The sequence below is a fragment of the Staurois parvus genome, unplaced genomic scaffold (assembly GCF_062004578.1).
Source record: "Staurois parvus isolate SC_StPar_1 unplaced genomic scaffold, SC_StPar_1.0 ptg000538l, whole genome shotgun sequence".
NCBI lineage: Eukaryota > Metazoa > Chordata > Amphibia > Anura > Ranidae > Staurois > Staurois parvus.
The window spans coordinates 4,824,404-4,841,846 of record NW_028318334.1 but is presented as its reverse complement, the minus strand read 5'-3'; the positions used below and the strand labels follow the sequence as shown (position 1 = coordinate 4,841,846).

Here is a 17,443-nt window from a genome sequence, read left to right as displayed (position 1 = left end):
GCTTTTTAAATATGCCTGTAAAATATGACCAAGTTGGCTTTCTTCACGCATGATTTGGTGTGAACTAACCAATGTGTTATGTGAGGCCTCTGGGAATTTTTTTAATTTAATTGAATTATTTTTTCACCCTTTTTTTTATTTCTTGATGCTGAGTTAGGGGGCCTGGAACAGTTTAGATGCATACTCATCCAGCACCCCATGCATCTCTGTAAGCAGATCATTTGTACATTGTCTATTATTTTCAGTTACCCATATTCAGCATATTATGCTTGCAGTGATGCAGCTGTAACCTGATACAAAATGACTGCTGGAGCCTTTGGGAAATGATGAAAACATTGGGGTTGATTTATTAAAGGCAAACAGACTCTGCAAGTGCAGTTGCTCCAGAGCTTATTAAATGAGGGGCAGCTCTGCTGAATTCCATCCAATCAGGTGCAAGCTAACTGCCCATTCACACTTTGCCTTGTTGCAACATGCAAAACATGCTAACACACCTGCTCTATGGCATTATGGTGCCCTTCATTGTGAACAGCACCCCAAAACACTGTACAGTAGAGTGCAAAGTGCAATGTTCCACAAAGCACATACTGTGCTTTATGGTGCACTGCATTGATAAAAGGTATTTTCAACCACAGTGTTGCCTTGGGAGATTCTAAATGTACATTTACACATTCCATAATGTGCTGCAACTGATCGCTTACGTGTGAATGGGCTGTAAGATGAAATCTTCTCAGTAGAGTCACACACAGCTAAACAAATCAGAGGTTACACCACCTCACTTTGATCAAAACGTAAAAAACTATTTTTTTTCCCGGATTTGGGCTTTAAAGTGACAGCACTGGTTAAAGGGTTAATTCATCTTTTCTGAAAAAGTGAGCTAACCCTTCACACCCTTCCCACCTCCTCGGTACCTGCTGCTGTACTTACCTCCTCCGTGGTTAATGAGTTCTCTGTGCCCATACAGCCGTGGAGCAGTCCATGGATTTGAAATCTTCACCTCTACCGCCCTTTCTTCCTGTAAGGCTTCCAGGACAGGTCAGTGTGATTCTATTTGGACTGCTGTGACCAATTGGAATCACTCCAATCAGTCCTATAGAAAGAAGAAGTAGAGCGGAGATTTCAAATCCCCGAATCACTACATTGGCTACACAGGCACTGACAGCTTATCACCCGTGGAGGTATGTACAGCAGAGACAAGGGGGAGTCAGGAGGGTGTATGGTAAAGAAGAAGGAAGAGGGGCACCAGACTAAGTGCAGCATTAAATGTACAATTTATTAGTAAAAATTACAATTAGCAACTCACAGGAAGTAAAAAAGAAATGAGCATGTCACCAAACGTAGTCCGGGCAGCAAAGTATAAATAGCATGTTTCTTTTAGCCTAGCCACATCCCTTGTTGCTGTCCCCGTCCCTACATCCCCTATATAGATGGCCACTTCTGTTGCCCTATCAGGTCTGAGGAAGAAGCTCCGCTTCGAAACGTGTTACCGCCCACCCACGTCATCACGCTCCTACGCTGATGTCGCATCCGCCCTGGTGCCATTTGCGTTCCATACTGGTTCCCTGCAGTGGCCGGCCGCTCCAGGATACTACCCTACCAGCCAAAATCAGATGCATGGATACCACTTGTCCTCCATTGCCTCCCGGGAGTCCGGACTATGTTTGGCAACATGCTCATTTCTTTTTACATCCTGTGAGTTGCTAATTGTCATTTTTACTAATAAATTATACATTTAATGCTGCACTTAGTCCGGCGCCCCTCTTCCTTCTTCTTTTCCACATACAGAGTTCAGCTTTGCTCTGAGGGTGCTGCCACTGATGCCGCCATTTGCAAATATATTGTCATTGTGAACACTAATGGTCCCCCCACATGGACTTTTTGATGGACCATATGGATTTTCATGTAGCTTTATTATACCCCTCCAAATTTGTATATAAGGAGGGTGTACGGTGCTTACCTTTTCATTTTTTTCTGAAAAGGTGAGCTTACACTCTAAACTAATGATTGTGTGAACAAGGTCTTACCCATTATTATTTGTTGTGCGTTTGGATAATGCATTGGATTACATACGCGTGGTCTCACAAGAAAATGTTTTTCAAGCCTCAGGTGCATTTTCTGATCTAGATTACTTTTCTAAAACAGATTATACTATATTCAGAAGTGCTATTTTCTTTATTACCAAGGTTTCATTAAGGAGAACTATGGAACTCGCACAGTTAGATGGATCTGACAGGTTTAATTATGACCTCCTAATGATATTTGATTAACTACGTATTTAGATTGCTGAAAGAATTAGCATATTGCAGCATACATGGAAATGTGTTGACTTGGCAGCTTAACCCGGGCGTAGAGCCGTTTAAGACTTTTAATACTAACAATACTCAAGCCTTGACTACAAATTAGAAAGACTTACTGAAAATGTGAGTTTACATGTCTCACCTCTCCCCGCTACGCTCCCCGCTGGAAACGTTTAGATCTCCTGAAAGGCAAATATGATTTGGAGGAGCCGTGCGTAGGTAAATGCTCTGCGATGTGATATTTGGCAGGTGCAGGCACGCAGTGGATGGAAAGTAAGTTGCCCAAAGTCACGGAGATGTGACATTAGCTGCTGCCTTCATTTGAAAGTGAGAATTTACAGGAAAATCCCATTTTATTTTTTTATAGATCACTCCTCTAGTAAATAAGTCAGTGGATGCTGGACAGGTTTTTAACTCTTCACGTTTTTTAATTGAATCACATATTTGCCCTTTTTACAATTTTTTTTCCAAAGGAAGGGAATGTGTAATGATATGCTTATCATTGTGACTGTGGGGCTCGTTGTCTGTCTGTTGGTATTATTTATGTCTTATAAAGCACATACAGTACATAAAGATTGACAGCAAAATGGGATGCACAACTCTTATAAATAATGGCCCAAAAGTGGAACCAAATAACCCTAACCAATAAAATTACTTAGAAGAAATACCACTTGTATGTCATTGTGGACTAGCCAAAATATTTTATATAAATGAAGTGCAATGCCTCTACACACATTTTTACTAGTGTCTAAGAAAGACCCGTGTCTTAAAGTGTTACTAAACCCAAAACAGTCAAATCAGTCTGTAAATGCAGTAAAACATGCTTGTTATACTCACCGTGGAACCTAAGGGGTTAATCCTCCGCATTGTGTAAAAAGCTGTTTGATCCTGTTTTCTCTGATCCTCGACTTCTACTGTCCCCAATCCATCTGCTGATAGTGCAGAGCTCTAGAATTCACTCTGCACATGCTCAGTTTAGTGTATATTGCTAGAGCGGTTTTTGTTTTTGTTTTTTTTCTTTGGGACGGTGCATGTGATCAGCACAACGCCAATCGGCACTGTCCAGACAGAGAGTCAGGGGTTATGCAGCCTCATAGAACAGTCAGAGCAGAATGAAAACTCCTACTAGTTTTAAGCAGTGCTCAGGTGGACACTGATAGAAGTCACAAGGCTGCTATATAATGCTGATAAGAAAAGGTATTTAGCAGTTTATATTTACTACAATAATTGCATTCCCATGTTCTGTGTACTGTGGGAGACCAGATATAGTGAATGCAGGGTCCTGGGTTTAGTAACATAGTTACATAATTACATAGTCTGGTTGAAAAAAGACAAAAGTCCATCCAGTTCAACCATTAACAAAAAAAAAAAAGTTATAATCCTATACCCACACTTGATCCAGAGGAAGGCAATAAAAACCCAGCAAAGCATGATCCAATATGCTCCTGCAGGTAAAAAAATTCCTTCCTGATCCCCTGAGAGGCAATCGGATATTCCCTGGATCAACTTTACTTATGAATGTTAGTATCCAGTTATATTCTATGTATCTAAGAAAGAATCCAGGACTTTTTTGAAGAAATCCACTGAGCTGGCCAGAACCAACTCTTGAGGTAGTCTACTCCACATTTTCACAGCTCTCACTGTGAAGAATCCTTTCTGTGTTTGGAGATTAAAGAATACATTCAGTTCCTCTAATCTTTCCTCATAGCTGATCTCCTCCATGCCTCTTATCAGTTTGGTTGCCCTTCTCTGTACTTTCTCCAGTTCCCCAATGTTCTTTTTGTGAATTGGTGCCCAAAACTGAACTGCATATTCCTGATGAGGTGTTACTAACACTTTAATGATAAATACCGCATACATGGTAAGTCATAACATACTAACTTTAAAGTAAGATAAAGTATGATCGGTTATGTATGAGATAAAGTATACCCAAAAGACTGTGAAGAGCTTCAAAAGTTATATGAACTGTGCATTCCTAAAAGGAAGGTACAGGAGGGATTACCTAGTCATGGAAGCTAGGTATTTCAAAAGCACATACAGAAGAATTGCAGAAACAAATGTAAAACTCTGTGGCGGAGATATCTTGTCAGGTTTGAGGGATGTAAAACTAATGCTTGATTCAGCCCATTGTGTTCATTTTGTACAACTGTATAGTAGCCACACAAATATGTCAAATAAGAAAACTGTTGATCTATTTAGCTCATATACATAGGCCTCTAGAGCAGTGGGTCTATATCTTAGGGAAACCAAGGCCCGGTAAATGTTTTCCAAAACCTTTCATGCCTCAACATGGTTGTGATGGACAGCTAGATCTTAATCAGTTAGTTGCCAACCCCCATTCTAAAGCACCTGTACTCTATTCATAACGAACAAGAATAAATAGTTTGGACTACCATTTTTAAATCATAACTTATTATCATAAGACGCTACAGGACTGATCTATTAAACTGAACTGGATACAAATAGTACACAACTGAAGTTGTATATACCCAATAGGTGCGTTTTATCTCTTTAAAAAAAAAAACAAAATGTCCAAAAAAGAATAACCATACAGTGTCCATAACACATTATGCAAATAAGTATACAGGAAACTCTTTAACAAATGTTCTCTGAATTAACACAAAAAATCCTACGTGAACCAATAAAGAGTCCACCGTGAAACTTGCAAAGTGCTTTCACTGCCAATACATATTCGTTAAAGGGCTCCAGGGCTCTGGTGTTTATCCCCTGAGCACAGCAACTTACTGAAATAAAAGATTTCAACATAAAGAGCTCTATCTGCACTTTACTCTAACTCAGGTGAAGTTTTTTTTCACCAACTCCGGATCTGTATAACTGGAGGGATGTCACAGCCTAAATCCTTTACTTGGCAGGTGTCAACAGATGTCAGCCACGTGATAGATAAAAAGGAGAAGCCTAATGGTGTAGCATATTTACACATAATTTATTTATAAAAGAAATCCACTCACATGGGCAGAAAGGAAGACAAGTGTTGTGCAATAAGCAAAGCACCACCACAGGTCCTGCCCACAAGTGTGATGATGTCACAGACCAGTTCAACCCAACACGTTTCCCCAAAACAGGCATCATCAGGAATGGATGCTCTATTGCAGTTGTTTCCCATGACAACTGATTAAATTCTTTAATGTTTTCCCAAAAATAAATGGTGAAATCTGATTGGTTCCCATTAGCTACAACTCCAATTTGCTATGGATTTTCAATTCTCATTTTTGATGTAATGTTAAGTTCCTGGAGTAGGTATTTTTCAGTGACCTGTAACATGAATGCACACACCAATTAGAATGGGTACAAACTTGAAACATGTTCAAACTGCAAACTGGGTTTCAATTAAATGAAAAAAACAGTCACTGGGGCATCATTGAGCTTGACAGACAGCGGAAAAAGGCTCAGTACTGGGCTATGGCTCAGTGGTTGAGGACTAGTGCTTTAGAGAACTTAAAACTGTACGTTTGTTTATGCAACAGAAGGTATTGATCATTGAATATCCCTACCACAATCATACAGACATGCATATTGGAGAACATCTTGAGTGAAATATAGTTTTTGTATGTTTTTGAGTTGTGGAATGAAAATGAAGCATTTGGTGAGATTTGTCACAGGCAATCTTGCGTCACCAGTATGAGCCTTCCTGAGACACGAAGTATAAACAATGTCTGGTCTTCATCTGGTATGGATTTCATTGCATGACTGATGGGAACTAGGCTAAGAACCGCAGGTGATGTGCAGGCAGATAATCAAAGAGAATGCTGAGTGATCAGAAAACCAAGCCATGGTGTGGGCAGTAAGTGTTCATACCTAGGCCAGCAGTCAAACAGGGTTGTAACTTAGGCAGGGGTCATGGTAGGCATTATACAAAGGAACAGCAGAATCTGGAAGACAGGCTTGAACCATAGCCAATGTAACTGCAGATATTATTATTGGAATTCTAAAGTGCCTTAAAGGACCAGGAGGAACATGTTTGCGCAAGCATTTTTCCACTGCACTGAACAGAATGTATATTTGCTGCCTGGTGATGTCACTCTAGAATATAAAAATGTGGAAGATAGATATTTTTATGCAGTTGGCATAGGAGACAGCATGCTTGGCCAGGTAAAGAAGAAACCAGAGGTGATGTCACTAGAGAAAAAGACTAGCAGCCAAAGGCTAAACATGAAAAACCAACACAGTGCATGGTGTCTGCACTGGGAAATATATCAAGGAGCCACACTCATTCATCTAGCTGCTGTATTAATTATAAACATTCTATGAAGTGATTTTTAATTTAAACCACCACTGTAAAATGTAACACCAAATGGGTTCCCCCCTGCCAGCAGCCCCTTGATCCACAAAATCAAGAGCATCATCCCATGGTTTTGCGTATTGCATTGTCAACTTTCGTCCAATCCGTATAGGGCTTCAGAAACTGTCAAAAGGAATATTTGTCCTTTTTACAGCAAACCGCTTCTCACTTTAATTCTCCCAGACTGTCGTAGAGAAGCAAAAGAGAATCTTGACTGCTGTGAGCATCTAGGAAGGCCCACCATATCAGAAGGATGTTTTGGATTTACAGTTTTCACCAGCAGGTAGAGAGTTTAGTAAAATGTGTACTTGGTAATTGGGTCAGGAAACCTGGGATCTGTGAGATAGTGACTTTTCTCTCTTGAAAGAGTTTGGTGAATCTTCTAGAACAATTTACATCTATTGCAAATTTGCTCGGGGTTTTTAACTTTTCTACCAGGGTCTTTTTTTTCCATTTTTGCACAATGTTAGAATTTTAGGTCTAAAGATTAGTTAAACCACCAAAAACAATGTATATTTTCTGAAAGCAGAGCCCCTGAAGAATATAATAGTGGTAGTGATTTTTTTTTATCTTACGTGATATTTGGGTATGTTTTCAAACATAAATTTTTAGTTAAAAAAAAAAAAAAGGCATGAAAGTTCATTTTAGTACACACAAATAGAATACGTTACCCTTTTTTTAAAATATAAAAGCTGAGATTGCAATGAGTAAATACACTCATTGGCAACTTTATTAGGTACAGCTTGCTATTGCCAAGAAAATATCCCCCACACCATTACACCACCACCACCAGCCTGAACCATTGATGCAAGGCAGGATGGATCCATGCTTTCATGTTTACACCAAATTCTGACCCTACCATCTGAATGCCGCAGTACAAAGTCTACCTATTCTCCTCTGACATCAACAAGGCATTTTCATCCACACAGTTGCTGCTCACTGGATATTTTCTCTTTTTTGGACCATTCTCTGTAAACCCTAGAGATGGTTGTGTGTGAAAATCCCAGTAGATCAGCAGTTTTTGAAATGCTCAGACTAGCCTGTCTGGCACCAACAACCATGACACATTCAAAGTCACCTAAATCCCCTTTCTTCCCCATTTTGATGCTCAATTTGAACTTCAGCAAGTCGTCTTCCCCACGTCTAGATGCCTAAATGCATTAAGTGTCTGCCATGTGATTGGCTGAATAGTAATTTGTGTTACCAGGCAATTGAACAGGTGCACCTAACAAAGTGGTTGGTGATTGTACATACCCAACATGTCAAGCCTTAAAATTGCTCAAACGTGCCGAAAATGATGGCCCTAGAGTTATTGCTTTTCACTCATTATTTGTGTTTTTTACGTTGGTGCATGGTTTTTGTTACTTTTTTTTTTTTTCTTTTTACAATTAACTTTATTGCTATCAATAGGGGCCCCTATGTGATAAGAGTTTTTGCTATGACAGGTTCTCTTTAGAAAGACATTTTCCCCCACTTTCCACTAAAGCTAAACTGGGAAAAGTAACAGCCAAATCCATAATCCAATATAATCCATGTACATTTGCCGGAGGGGGGTGGAGATACACACGTGGGACGGCAGGGCCTGGGATACATGGCGACGGCTGTTGGGTGGGGCGTACAGTACCTTCAGGGAGCGGTGGAAGTGATTGGGTGGCTTTATAGCCACGCAAATCACTTCCACATGAAAGCCCATCGCCTGTTCTGTTGAGCCAGGAGTGTGTTTAAAATCCCTATCTACCACCCACCATTTATAAACGGCACTGGCGGACAAGGAGTTAAACATCCATTTTATTTTTTTTTTTCATTTCAATGTATGTCTTGGTTTAAAAAAAATTGTAATGGGTAATATAATCTCCCAAAAAACAATAGCATCATTTCTTGAAGGTACAATTTAGGGAGAGGTCATTTATTTTTAAAGCCCAAATCCAGCAATTTCTTTTTCAATTTCAAGTTTTGAAATGCTGTGGGGGCTGTTGTTGTAGAGATTTTCCTTAACTTCCAGTTCTGTCCCATCTGCAGGAAGTGGGGAGATACTGTATTACTTCATTTCCTGTTCTCTTTGTATACAGAGAAATCTCCCAAATGGGGACACAGACAGCAATAAAAAGGTAGAAGAGGCTCTAACCTTTCCACACTCTATCCAGAAATAAAAATGGCAGGTGTTGGGTTTTAAACTTTATTATAATAACCAATGTCTTCCTATTGTTCCTGTTATTTCAGATGCAGTATCTGGATTCTCTAAATGGTGAAGATCTTCTGTTAACTGGTGAAGTCACTTGGCGCCCTCTAGTGGAAAATGATCCTCAAAGCATCTTGAAGCCATCTCCTCCAACATACAATGATGAGGGACTTTAAAGACACTGTGACCCTGTATACCATGTTATGATGGGAGTTTGGTTGGTGTGCTTGGTTCCAGGAGTATTTTATTGTTTATGTGAGATGAAACAAAAGCGGAAGAAACACGTTTTTCTTATGTTCTGAGTGGATTAGTTTACATAATAAAGTTCAGGGAATAGACTACTTCTATTAGGTCTGCTGGTACCAGGCTAGCCTATATTATAACGTTCTATGCAATGTCTGGTCTGGTAACGCAGGGGCCATTTTCATTTTGTCATAGTTGTGCTCATTAGCACACATCCAAAGTAAATTATGAAAACTGGAGCAAAAGTGATATAGTTGAGGATAGCAACACATTAGATCTGATCATTCAAAAACATATTAAACCCCAAACCAAAATGGTCTTATATTGCAGCTTACCATTTCTTACAAGTAGTGGCTACATTTGTTTTTTTTAAGTCAGGAATGAGCAAAGGAGGCACAGCAGACAGCAGCACTGTCAGTGTGGGGAAGGGGGGGGGAGAGGGAGTGTTAAAACTATTAGCAGTACACTAACAAATTAAAGCCAAATTCCAGGTCCCACTTTGTAATCAGTTACAGCAAAGTCTTTTTTTTTCTTTTGGGGATAAAGGTTTTACACGAATAAATAAAATCTGATCGTTTTAATTACTCCTGTCAGTGTTGAATAGTCCCATCCATATCAACTGATATGTTCTACTGGAGAGCTTGTGCTTTTGAAAACAACAGCTGGCTGGATCACCAGTTGAAAATAGAAGAAAGAAAGCTTAAAAAAGAAAACTAATGCTGCCATCACATCTAGGAATTGGTACACTGCAATATGATAAATGTTTGCTTTTGGGTTTTGTACAGTTTTAAATGTATTAAAAAAAATCTGGTTTCCTCCAGTTTTATTAAGTTGCTCCAGACATTACACTTTTTTCTGCAATCTACCCCCAAACCTGAATCCTATGTATAGACAATGCCGTGCAGTGCTGCACGTTACATTTGGGGAAGGTTGACAGATGCAAGTATATTTAGAACACAGTTTTGTAAAATTTACATGTTTGTAAATTTCCATTATCACTGCATTTGTAACACTTCCATTTCAAACAGAAGACCATATTAAAGCTGAAGCTAAAAAACTTTTTTCTCTATAGCTTAAGTCATATCAATTACCTATAAGCAGTTTGTCCCATTATGCAGGAAATTCTGTAGAAATCTTCACTGCAGGGCTGCCCTGTCCTCTTCCTGCTACTGATCTTCCAGTACTGTGAGGAATAACAGCTTTGGGCCTCTGGGCTCAGCTGCAGTAAAGATGATCTGGCTGAGACCAGCCCCCTCTTGTCCACTCCTGAATCTGAGAGTTCTTTCACTGAATACACTACCTGTAACATGAACTGTGAATGGAGGAGAGAATCTTGTGACTGATCACACCCTTCATCATTCATGGCAGAATAGTCAGTGAAAAAACTTTAGTGTAGGAGGAGGAAGGAGGGGGTGTGTCCCTGTCTGTTCATCTTTAGTGCAGCTGAGACTGGAAGCTGTTAACCCCCACAGCACTGGAAGTTCAGCAGCAGGAAGAGGACAGGGCAGCCCTGCTGTGAAGATTTCTACAGAATCCAGCAACCAGCACATCGTGGGGCATACCTCATTACAGGTAAGTAATGTAACTAAAGCTATAAAGAACGAAACTTCACCTTTACATTTTGCTCAGCTGTACCTAATTTAAGATACATTACAGAATAGCCAGCAACTCATCCTTCTCATATATGCTTTACTGGCACACAGTAGAGGACATAGAATCCATAAAACTGATGAATTTCGGCCACAGCCTTTGTCAAAGCTTTGGTAAGCATTGGCAAAGGCTGTGCCCAAAACGCATCAGTTTAATGGATTTTATGTCCTCTACTTTGTGCCAATAAAGCATATATGATAAGGATGAGTTGCTGGCTATTCTGTAACGTTTCTTGGATCTAAAAACCAGCCTGAGCACCAGCGCTCCTCTCACAGTCCTTTGATGAGCAGTAGAGCATGGGTGAATTGTTGACTACGTACCTAATTTATTGGTTTCTCCTTGACAATTGACCCCTAATGGAGGGTGTTTGCTAAAGAAGCCGTAGACTGCTAGCTAGTTTTTTGTCAATTAATGCACATATATTTTACTTTTTTATTTAATCTGCCTATGACTGTCTGTAAATCTGCCCCATTGTAAGACCCTAGATCAAAGTGTACCTGTTGGCCATGTGTCGTGGATGCTGCTGTTCTGCAAGGTAAACAAACTGTGCCATAGTGGTGTCATTATTCCTTGGGTTTTGATCAGCCATATATGGAAAATATTGCGTCAACGTCAAAAATGTCTGTCTCAAAACTATGCTTCGGGAGTGTTTGGGTGTTTTACAAATTTTGAATGTCTGCTCATGTTATATTCTGTTGTATTGTGACTATTTCAAACCATTATTCAGTTACACTATGTTAAAGAAAAGAAAAAAAAAACCCTACAAGCATTCACAACTATTCATGTTAAAGTTGTCAGACGTGTGCAGAAACTGTGATACAAAATACTTGTTAATTTGCTGTAGTCCCTTAGTCTGCACTAGCTGTCTTGTTAAGCACAAGACCGTTTTCTATGAGGTTATTGGACAGGAATTAGGTTTCTGGAATATTTTTCCGCTATACCACTTTCAGTTTAGTTCTGCTGCCTTGTGATTCGATCCAGAAACCTCTACATATTCATCTACAACTGTTATTAAAAAGGAATTTACATAAATCAGTTGATGGAAATTGTCATTTATGTGTAAAGCCCTTATTACATGTAATGGTCTCTCAGATTGGGTATCGGTGGTAGGGTAGGCAAATATAGTCCCAGTACTTCCTTGCTACTGATCTGTCATTTGGATCTCCCTGACTGAGAAGTACCAAATCCCAACAGAGGAAAATTGGGGGAGATGTACTAAAACTGGTGCACATAGAATCTGATGCAGCAGTGCATAGAAACCAATCAGCGTCCAGGTTTTATTGTCAAAACTTAATTGAATAAGCTGAATTTAGAAGCTGATTGGTTACTATGCAGAGCTACACCAGATTCTGAGTGCACCAGTTTTAGTAAAACCCCCTCAATGCCTCCTTTTTTTCCACTTCAAGAAGAATGCACTTTTATGTACACGCAAAAGACTAACAGCTTGCACACTAATAAGTAATGGAAATCCAACCAAGGACTGTCCCTGAAAAGATGGTTAAAAACCTCTTTACTACAAACAAGAGTTTAAACCACAGTTGACACATTTCAACTGACACACTAGGGCTGATTTACTAAATAGACAAAGTGCCAATGGATTTATCACTTTGCAGGGGAAGTTGTGCTTGCTAAGGCATTTTCCCAAGAGCTTAGTGAATGCTCTACTGATTTTCTTCATGCAGTCAAACACTGTTTTTATTTTTTTTTTCCTTGGAAATGATTGGGCATTCTTTGTAAAGTGGAACGGCATATACTAAGCCCTGGGGCAAATTCCTTTGCTTATTGTTCAATCTATTTGCCTTCAATAAATGAACCCCTATGGTGTTGCTTGTGCCATATAAATAAGATGATGTGTTGGCTGAGATATTTTGGCAATGATTTACCTCCTGTGTGGAATAAGAGATTTTTAACTATCTTCAAGGTGCAAGTTATGTGGGTATGTGTAATCCTGGTGCATTTATTCTTTGGGACACCCAACAACACCTCCAAGGTGACCATCTCCGTAGCAGGATATATTTATTTAAACTGAAACCTTCTGATGGGATTTCCTATGAAACTGAATGGGGGGGGGGCAACCTGTATTTTTACTCCATTCATAGAGAGTCCAATGTGGAGTCTCAGAAGTCCTGTGCTTGTTATCTGCATAATTGATAGTGACGTTGCAAGTCTTTCCTCCCAACACTTTTCTCCATTCATTAGAATGAGTGGGGCTTTGCTTACTATAGAGTCCTAAAATAAAGTGAAGCATAAAGCATATTCATAAAACACTCAGCCATGCTTTTGAAATGTACTGGATGTTTTTAAGACAGTGGGGTAGATTTACTAAAACCAGAGTGCAAAATCTGGTGCAACTGTGCATGGTAGCCAATCAGCTTCTAACTTCAGCTTGTTCAAGTAAAAAAAAAAAATGGAAACTGATTAGTTTCTAAGCAAAGCTGCACCATATATTGCACTCTCCAGTTTTAGTAAATCAAACCCAGTGTAGCCTATACCACTGCTTTATAAATCACCCCATAAAAGTGGCCAAAGGTTTTCCGAAAAGTATCCTGGAGGGAAAGCCATCAAGCAAGGTAAGTAAAAATAAATAGATTTTGCTTATTTCTGGCCAAGCATTATCAGATATGGTGGGTGTTGAGATGAGCTTCATTGTTCCAGCATTGTGGCCGCTGTTTTCTCCCAGACTTTCACTACACAACTGTTTCTTGAAGGATGATGGCCCTCTGGTATGTTGGAAATCTGTTTTGTTTTTGTTTTTTTATTAGCAAAGCATCACGAACACAGTGATCTCTTACCTGGATCTTGATAAACACTGTCAAATAGTCCCTTTTTTTTTTTTTTTTCTTTTCCTCACACACGCTAGTGTGACTTCTGTTGTGACTTGTGAGAATCACATGACTAGGAAAATGTCATAGTTTTCAATTTTGCCTAATCAATATGACTCAGAATGGTGCTATTTCGGAAAAGGTTTCCACACTACTTTGGTACGATACACAGTGTGACCTGACTCCATTGAATATGCAAAGTTGCATCAAAGCCCTACAACATAATCACACTGCAAATTGCGTCAAAGTCGGATTGAAGTAGTGTGAACCGAGCCTTAATCTACTCTTAAAAAGCACATGGATCCAAGCAGATGTCTGTATTTATGCCACTTTGCTAATAAAGAGTTTTTCAGAATTCCAAAATGTCATCATCCGTTAATATTAAGAAGTTATTCAACCACTTCCATATTGGGCACGTTTACTCCCTTCCTGCCTAGGCCACTTTTCAGATTGCAGCGTTCTCATACTTTGAATGACAATTAGTCATGCAACACTGTACCAAACTAAATTTTTATAATTTTTTTGATGGTGCTTCTTTTTGGTGGTACTTAATCCCTACTGGGTTTTTTATTTTTTGAGATATATGTACAGTGGGGCAAAAAAGTATTTAGCCAGCCACCAATTGTGCAAGTTCTCCCACTTAAAAAGATGAGAGAGGCCTGTAACTGGCATCATAGGTAGACCTCAACTATGAGAGACAAAATGAGAAAAAAAAATCCAGACAATCACATTGGCTGATTTGGAAAGAATTTATTTGCAAATGACGGTGGAAAATAAGTATTTGGTCAATATGAAAAGTTCATCTCAATACTTTGTTATATATCCTTTGTTGGCAATGACAGAGGTCAAACGTTTCCTGTAAGTCTTCACAAGGTTGGCACACACTGTTGATGGTATGTTGGCCCATTTCTCCATGCAGATCTCCTCTAGAGCAGTGATGTTTTGGGGCTGTCGCTGGGCAACACGGACTTTCAACTCCCTCCAAAGGTTTTCTATGGGGTTGAGATCTGGAGACTGGCTAGGCCACTCCAGGACCTTGAAATGCTTCTTACGAAGCCACTCCTTCGTTGCCCAGGCGGTATGTTTGGGATCATTGTCATGTTGGAAGACCCAGCCACGTTTCATCTTCAATGCCCTTGCTGATGGAAGGAGGTTTGCACTCAAAATCTCACGATACATGGCCCCATTCATTCTGTCCTGTACATGGATCAGTCGTCCTGGTCCCTTTGCAGATAAACAGCCCCAAAGCATGATGTTGCCACCCCCATGCTTCACAGTAGGTATGGTGTTCTTTGGATGCAACTCAGCATTCTCTCTCCTCCAAACACGACGAGTTGTGTTTCTACCAAACAGTTCTATTTTGGTTTCATCTGACCATATGACATTCTCCCAATCCTCTTCTGGATCATCCAAATGCTCTCTAGCAAACTTCAGACGGGCCCGGACATGTACTGGCTTAAGCAGGGGGACACGTCTGGCACTGCAGGATCTGAGTCCCTGGTGGCGTAGTGTGCTACTGATGGTAGCCTTTGTTACATTGGTCCCAGCTCTCTGCAGGTCATTCACTAGGTCCCCCCGTGTGGTCCTAGGATTTTTGCTCACCGTTCTTGTGATCATTTTGACCCCATGGGGTGAGATCTTGTGTGGAGCCCCAGATCGAGGGAGATTATCAGTGGTCTTGTATGTCTTCCATTTTCTAATTATTGCTCCCACAGTTGATTTGTTCACACCAAGCTGCTTGCCTATTGCAGATTCAGTCTTCCCAGCCTGGTGCAGGTCTACAATTTTGTTTCTGGTGTCCTTCGAGAGCTCTTTGGTCTTCACCATAGTGGAGTTTGGAGTGTGACTGTTTGAGGTTGTGGACAGGTGTCTTTTATACTGATAACAAGTTCAAACAGGTGCCATTGATACAGGTAATGAGTGCAGGACAGAGGAGCCTCTTAAAGAGGAAGGTACAGGTCTGTGAGAGCCAGAAATCCTGCTTGTTTGTAGGTGACCAAATACTTATTTTCCTCCATAATTTGCAAATAAATTATTTCCAAATCAGCCAATGTGATTGTCTGGAGTTTTTTTCTCATTTTGTCTCTCATAGTTGAGGTCTACCTATGATGCCAATTACAGGCCTCTCTCATCTTTTTATTTCAAATAGTTTTTATTGAAATTTTCAGAATCTTAAACAGGATAACATCATATAGAAACATTGTAGTACAAGGTTCACAAAAACAAGTGTACAATCTATGAGCTGAATGAGGAAGTGGTAGATCCCCACCACGCGGCCGGGGACCTATTGATCGTAATCATGCTTACATAAGAGGTATGCTCGCGGTTCCTGAACCTTGTGGAAGAACTTAACACATTGAAACTAGGTAGGGGTGGAAAAAGGGGTTAGGAAGAATATGGGAGGGAGGGAGGGAGGGGGCACCAATAAGCCCCCTCCCTCCCACAGTGAACAATTGGGATGTTTTAACCATCGAGACCATTGAAATATGAATTTATGGTAAGTGGAGTTTCGGAGAGCCGTTCTTCGTTCCATCTCACATTGTAGATTGAGATCAACAAGGAGACGGGACAATAGGGGAGGTGACGTAGACCGCCATAGTTTAGTAATGTTTATCTTTGCTGCTGCCAGGATGTGTATGATAATAGTGCGTGAGCGTATGGGGAATTTTTCTATCGTTAAATGAAGGAGGGCTAGATTGGGATTTGGGGTCATTGGTGAATCTATAATTGAAGAAATTATTTGGAATACTTTATTCCAATACGACTTGATGGATTTACACGACCATAGCAAGTGGAAAAGTGAGCCAGTTTCGCCACACTGTCTCCAGCAGGCTTGTGATTGCTGTGGGTAGTATACAGATAGTTTAGCAGGGGTTAGATAGCGTTGGTGGAGAATTTTCAGGTATGATTCCCAATGTGAACTACACTTGGAAGCTTTGTATGTGATAGTAAACGCTGTTTGCCAGGATTGTGAGGATGTTGGGAGAAGTAAATTCCTCTCCCAGTTAGTCAGAGAGGACGTTTTGGGTTATGAATTGCGCTTCAATTAGCAAAGTATAGAACGTGGATATTCCCTTCTTTGGATAGATAGTCCTATGTAGGAAATGGTGGGCAGTAGCAGGAAAGTCTATTTCAAGTGGTATGTTTGTTTTATGGAGCAAGTGTGTTATTCGCATAAAAGTGAATCGCTCTTTATCAGGGAGATGGAATCTCTCTTGGAGGGTCTGAAAAGAGTTTGGTTTTTGAAGATTATAGAGATCTTGGATATGATATATACCGCACGCTTGCCAAGATGTCAAGTTCAATTGGGGGGGAAAAAAATGTAGGGATGATAATGGGGTAGGGATTCGTAGGTTAGTTTTGTGGGAATGCGTATAGGTCAAGAAATCACGCCAAACCATCATAGAGGCCTGGATACATGGATGTGTATGCAGAGGTCTAGTTTTGTCAGGAATGGACTAGCCAGCAATGGTGGGACTCACCTGCCTTTTTGATCTGCAGTACCAGGGCTGGCCAGCGGAGGCTCCCAGCAATCAGAGACTCAACTTTGCAGCCAGCTAACACCTGGAACTGATTATGCTGGGGTATTTAAGGGATGGCCAGACTTGCAGACTCTGCCTTGGTGTTGTGTTTCTCTTGGGCCCTGTATCCTGTTCCTGCTCTCTGTTCCTGTCTGATTCTCTGCTACCTGTTCTGATCCCTGGCTTGTCTGACCATCCCTCTGCCTGACCCTCTGTACTACGCTGCCTGCTACCTGTTCTGATCCCTGGCTTGTGACCCTGACCATCCTTCTGCCTGACCCTCTGTACTACGCTGCTAGCTACCTGCTGAACCTGGCCTGTGACCCCGACCAATCTCCGCTTGCTCCCCCTGTACCTACCTGCCCTATTGATATTGACCCGGCCTGCCTGACGACGCTTGCTTGTATGTACTGTTATCTGTGGGTGGTTGG

The 17,443-nt window shown here is 40.5% G+C and overlaps 1 protein-coding gene across 1 annotated transcript in view; it reads left to right on the top strand.

Annotated features, from left to right (window-relative positions):
- Positions 1–9,849, top strand: part of UQCC1 (ubiquinol-cytochrome c reductase complex assembly factor 1) — a 210,568-nt gene extending 200,719 nt beyond the window's left edge. Inside the window, exon 10 of the mRNA XM_089690642.1 lies at positions 8,818–9,849. Coding sequence (XP_089546768.1) covers positions 8,818–8,952 — 135 coding nt within the window. The 3' untranslated portion in view covers positions 8,953–9,849. The remainder of the gene's footprint in view (positions 1–8,817) is intronic.
- Positions 9,850–17,443: the final 7,594 nt, after the last annotated feature.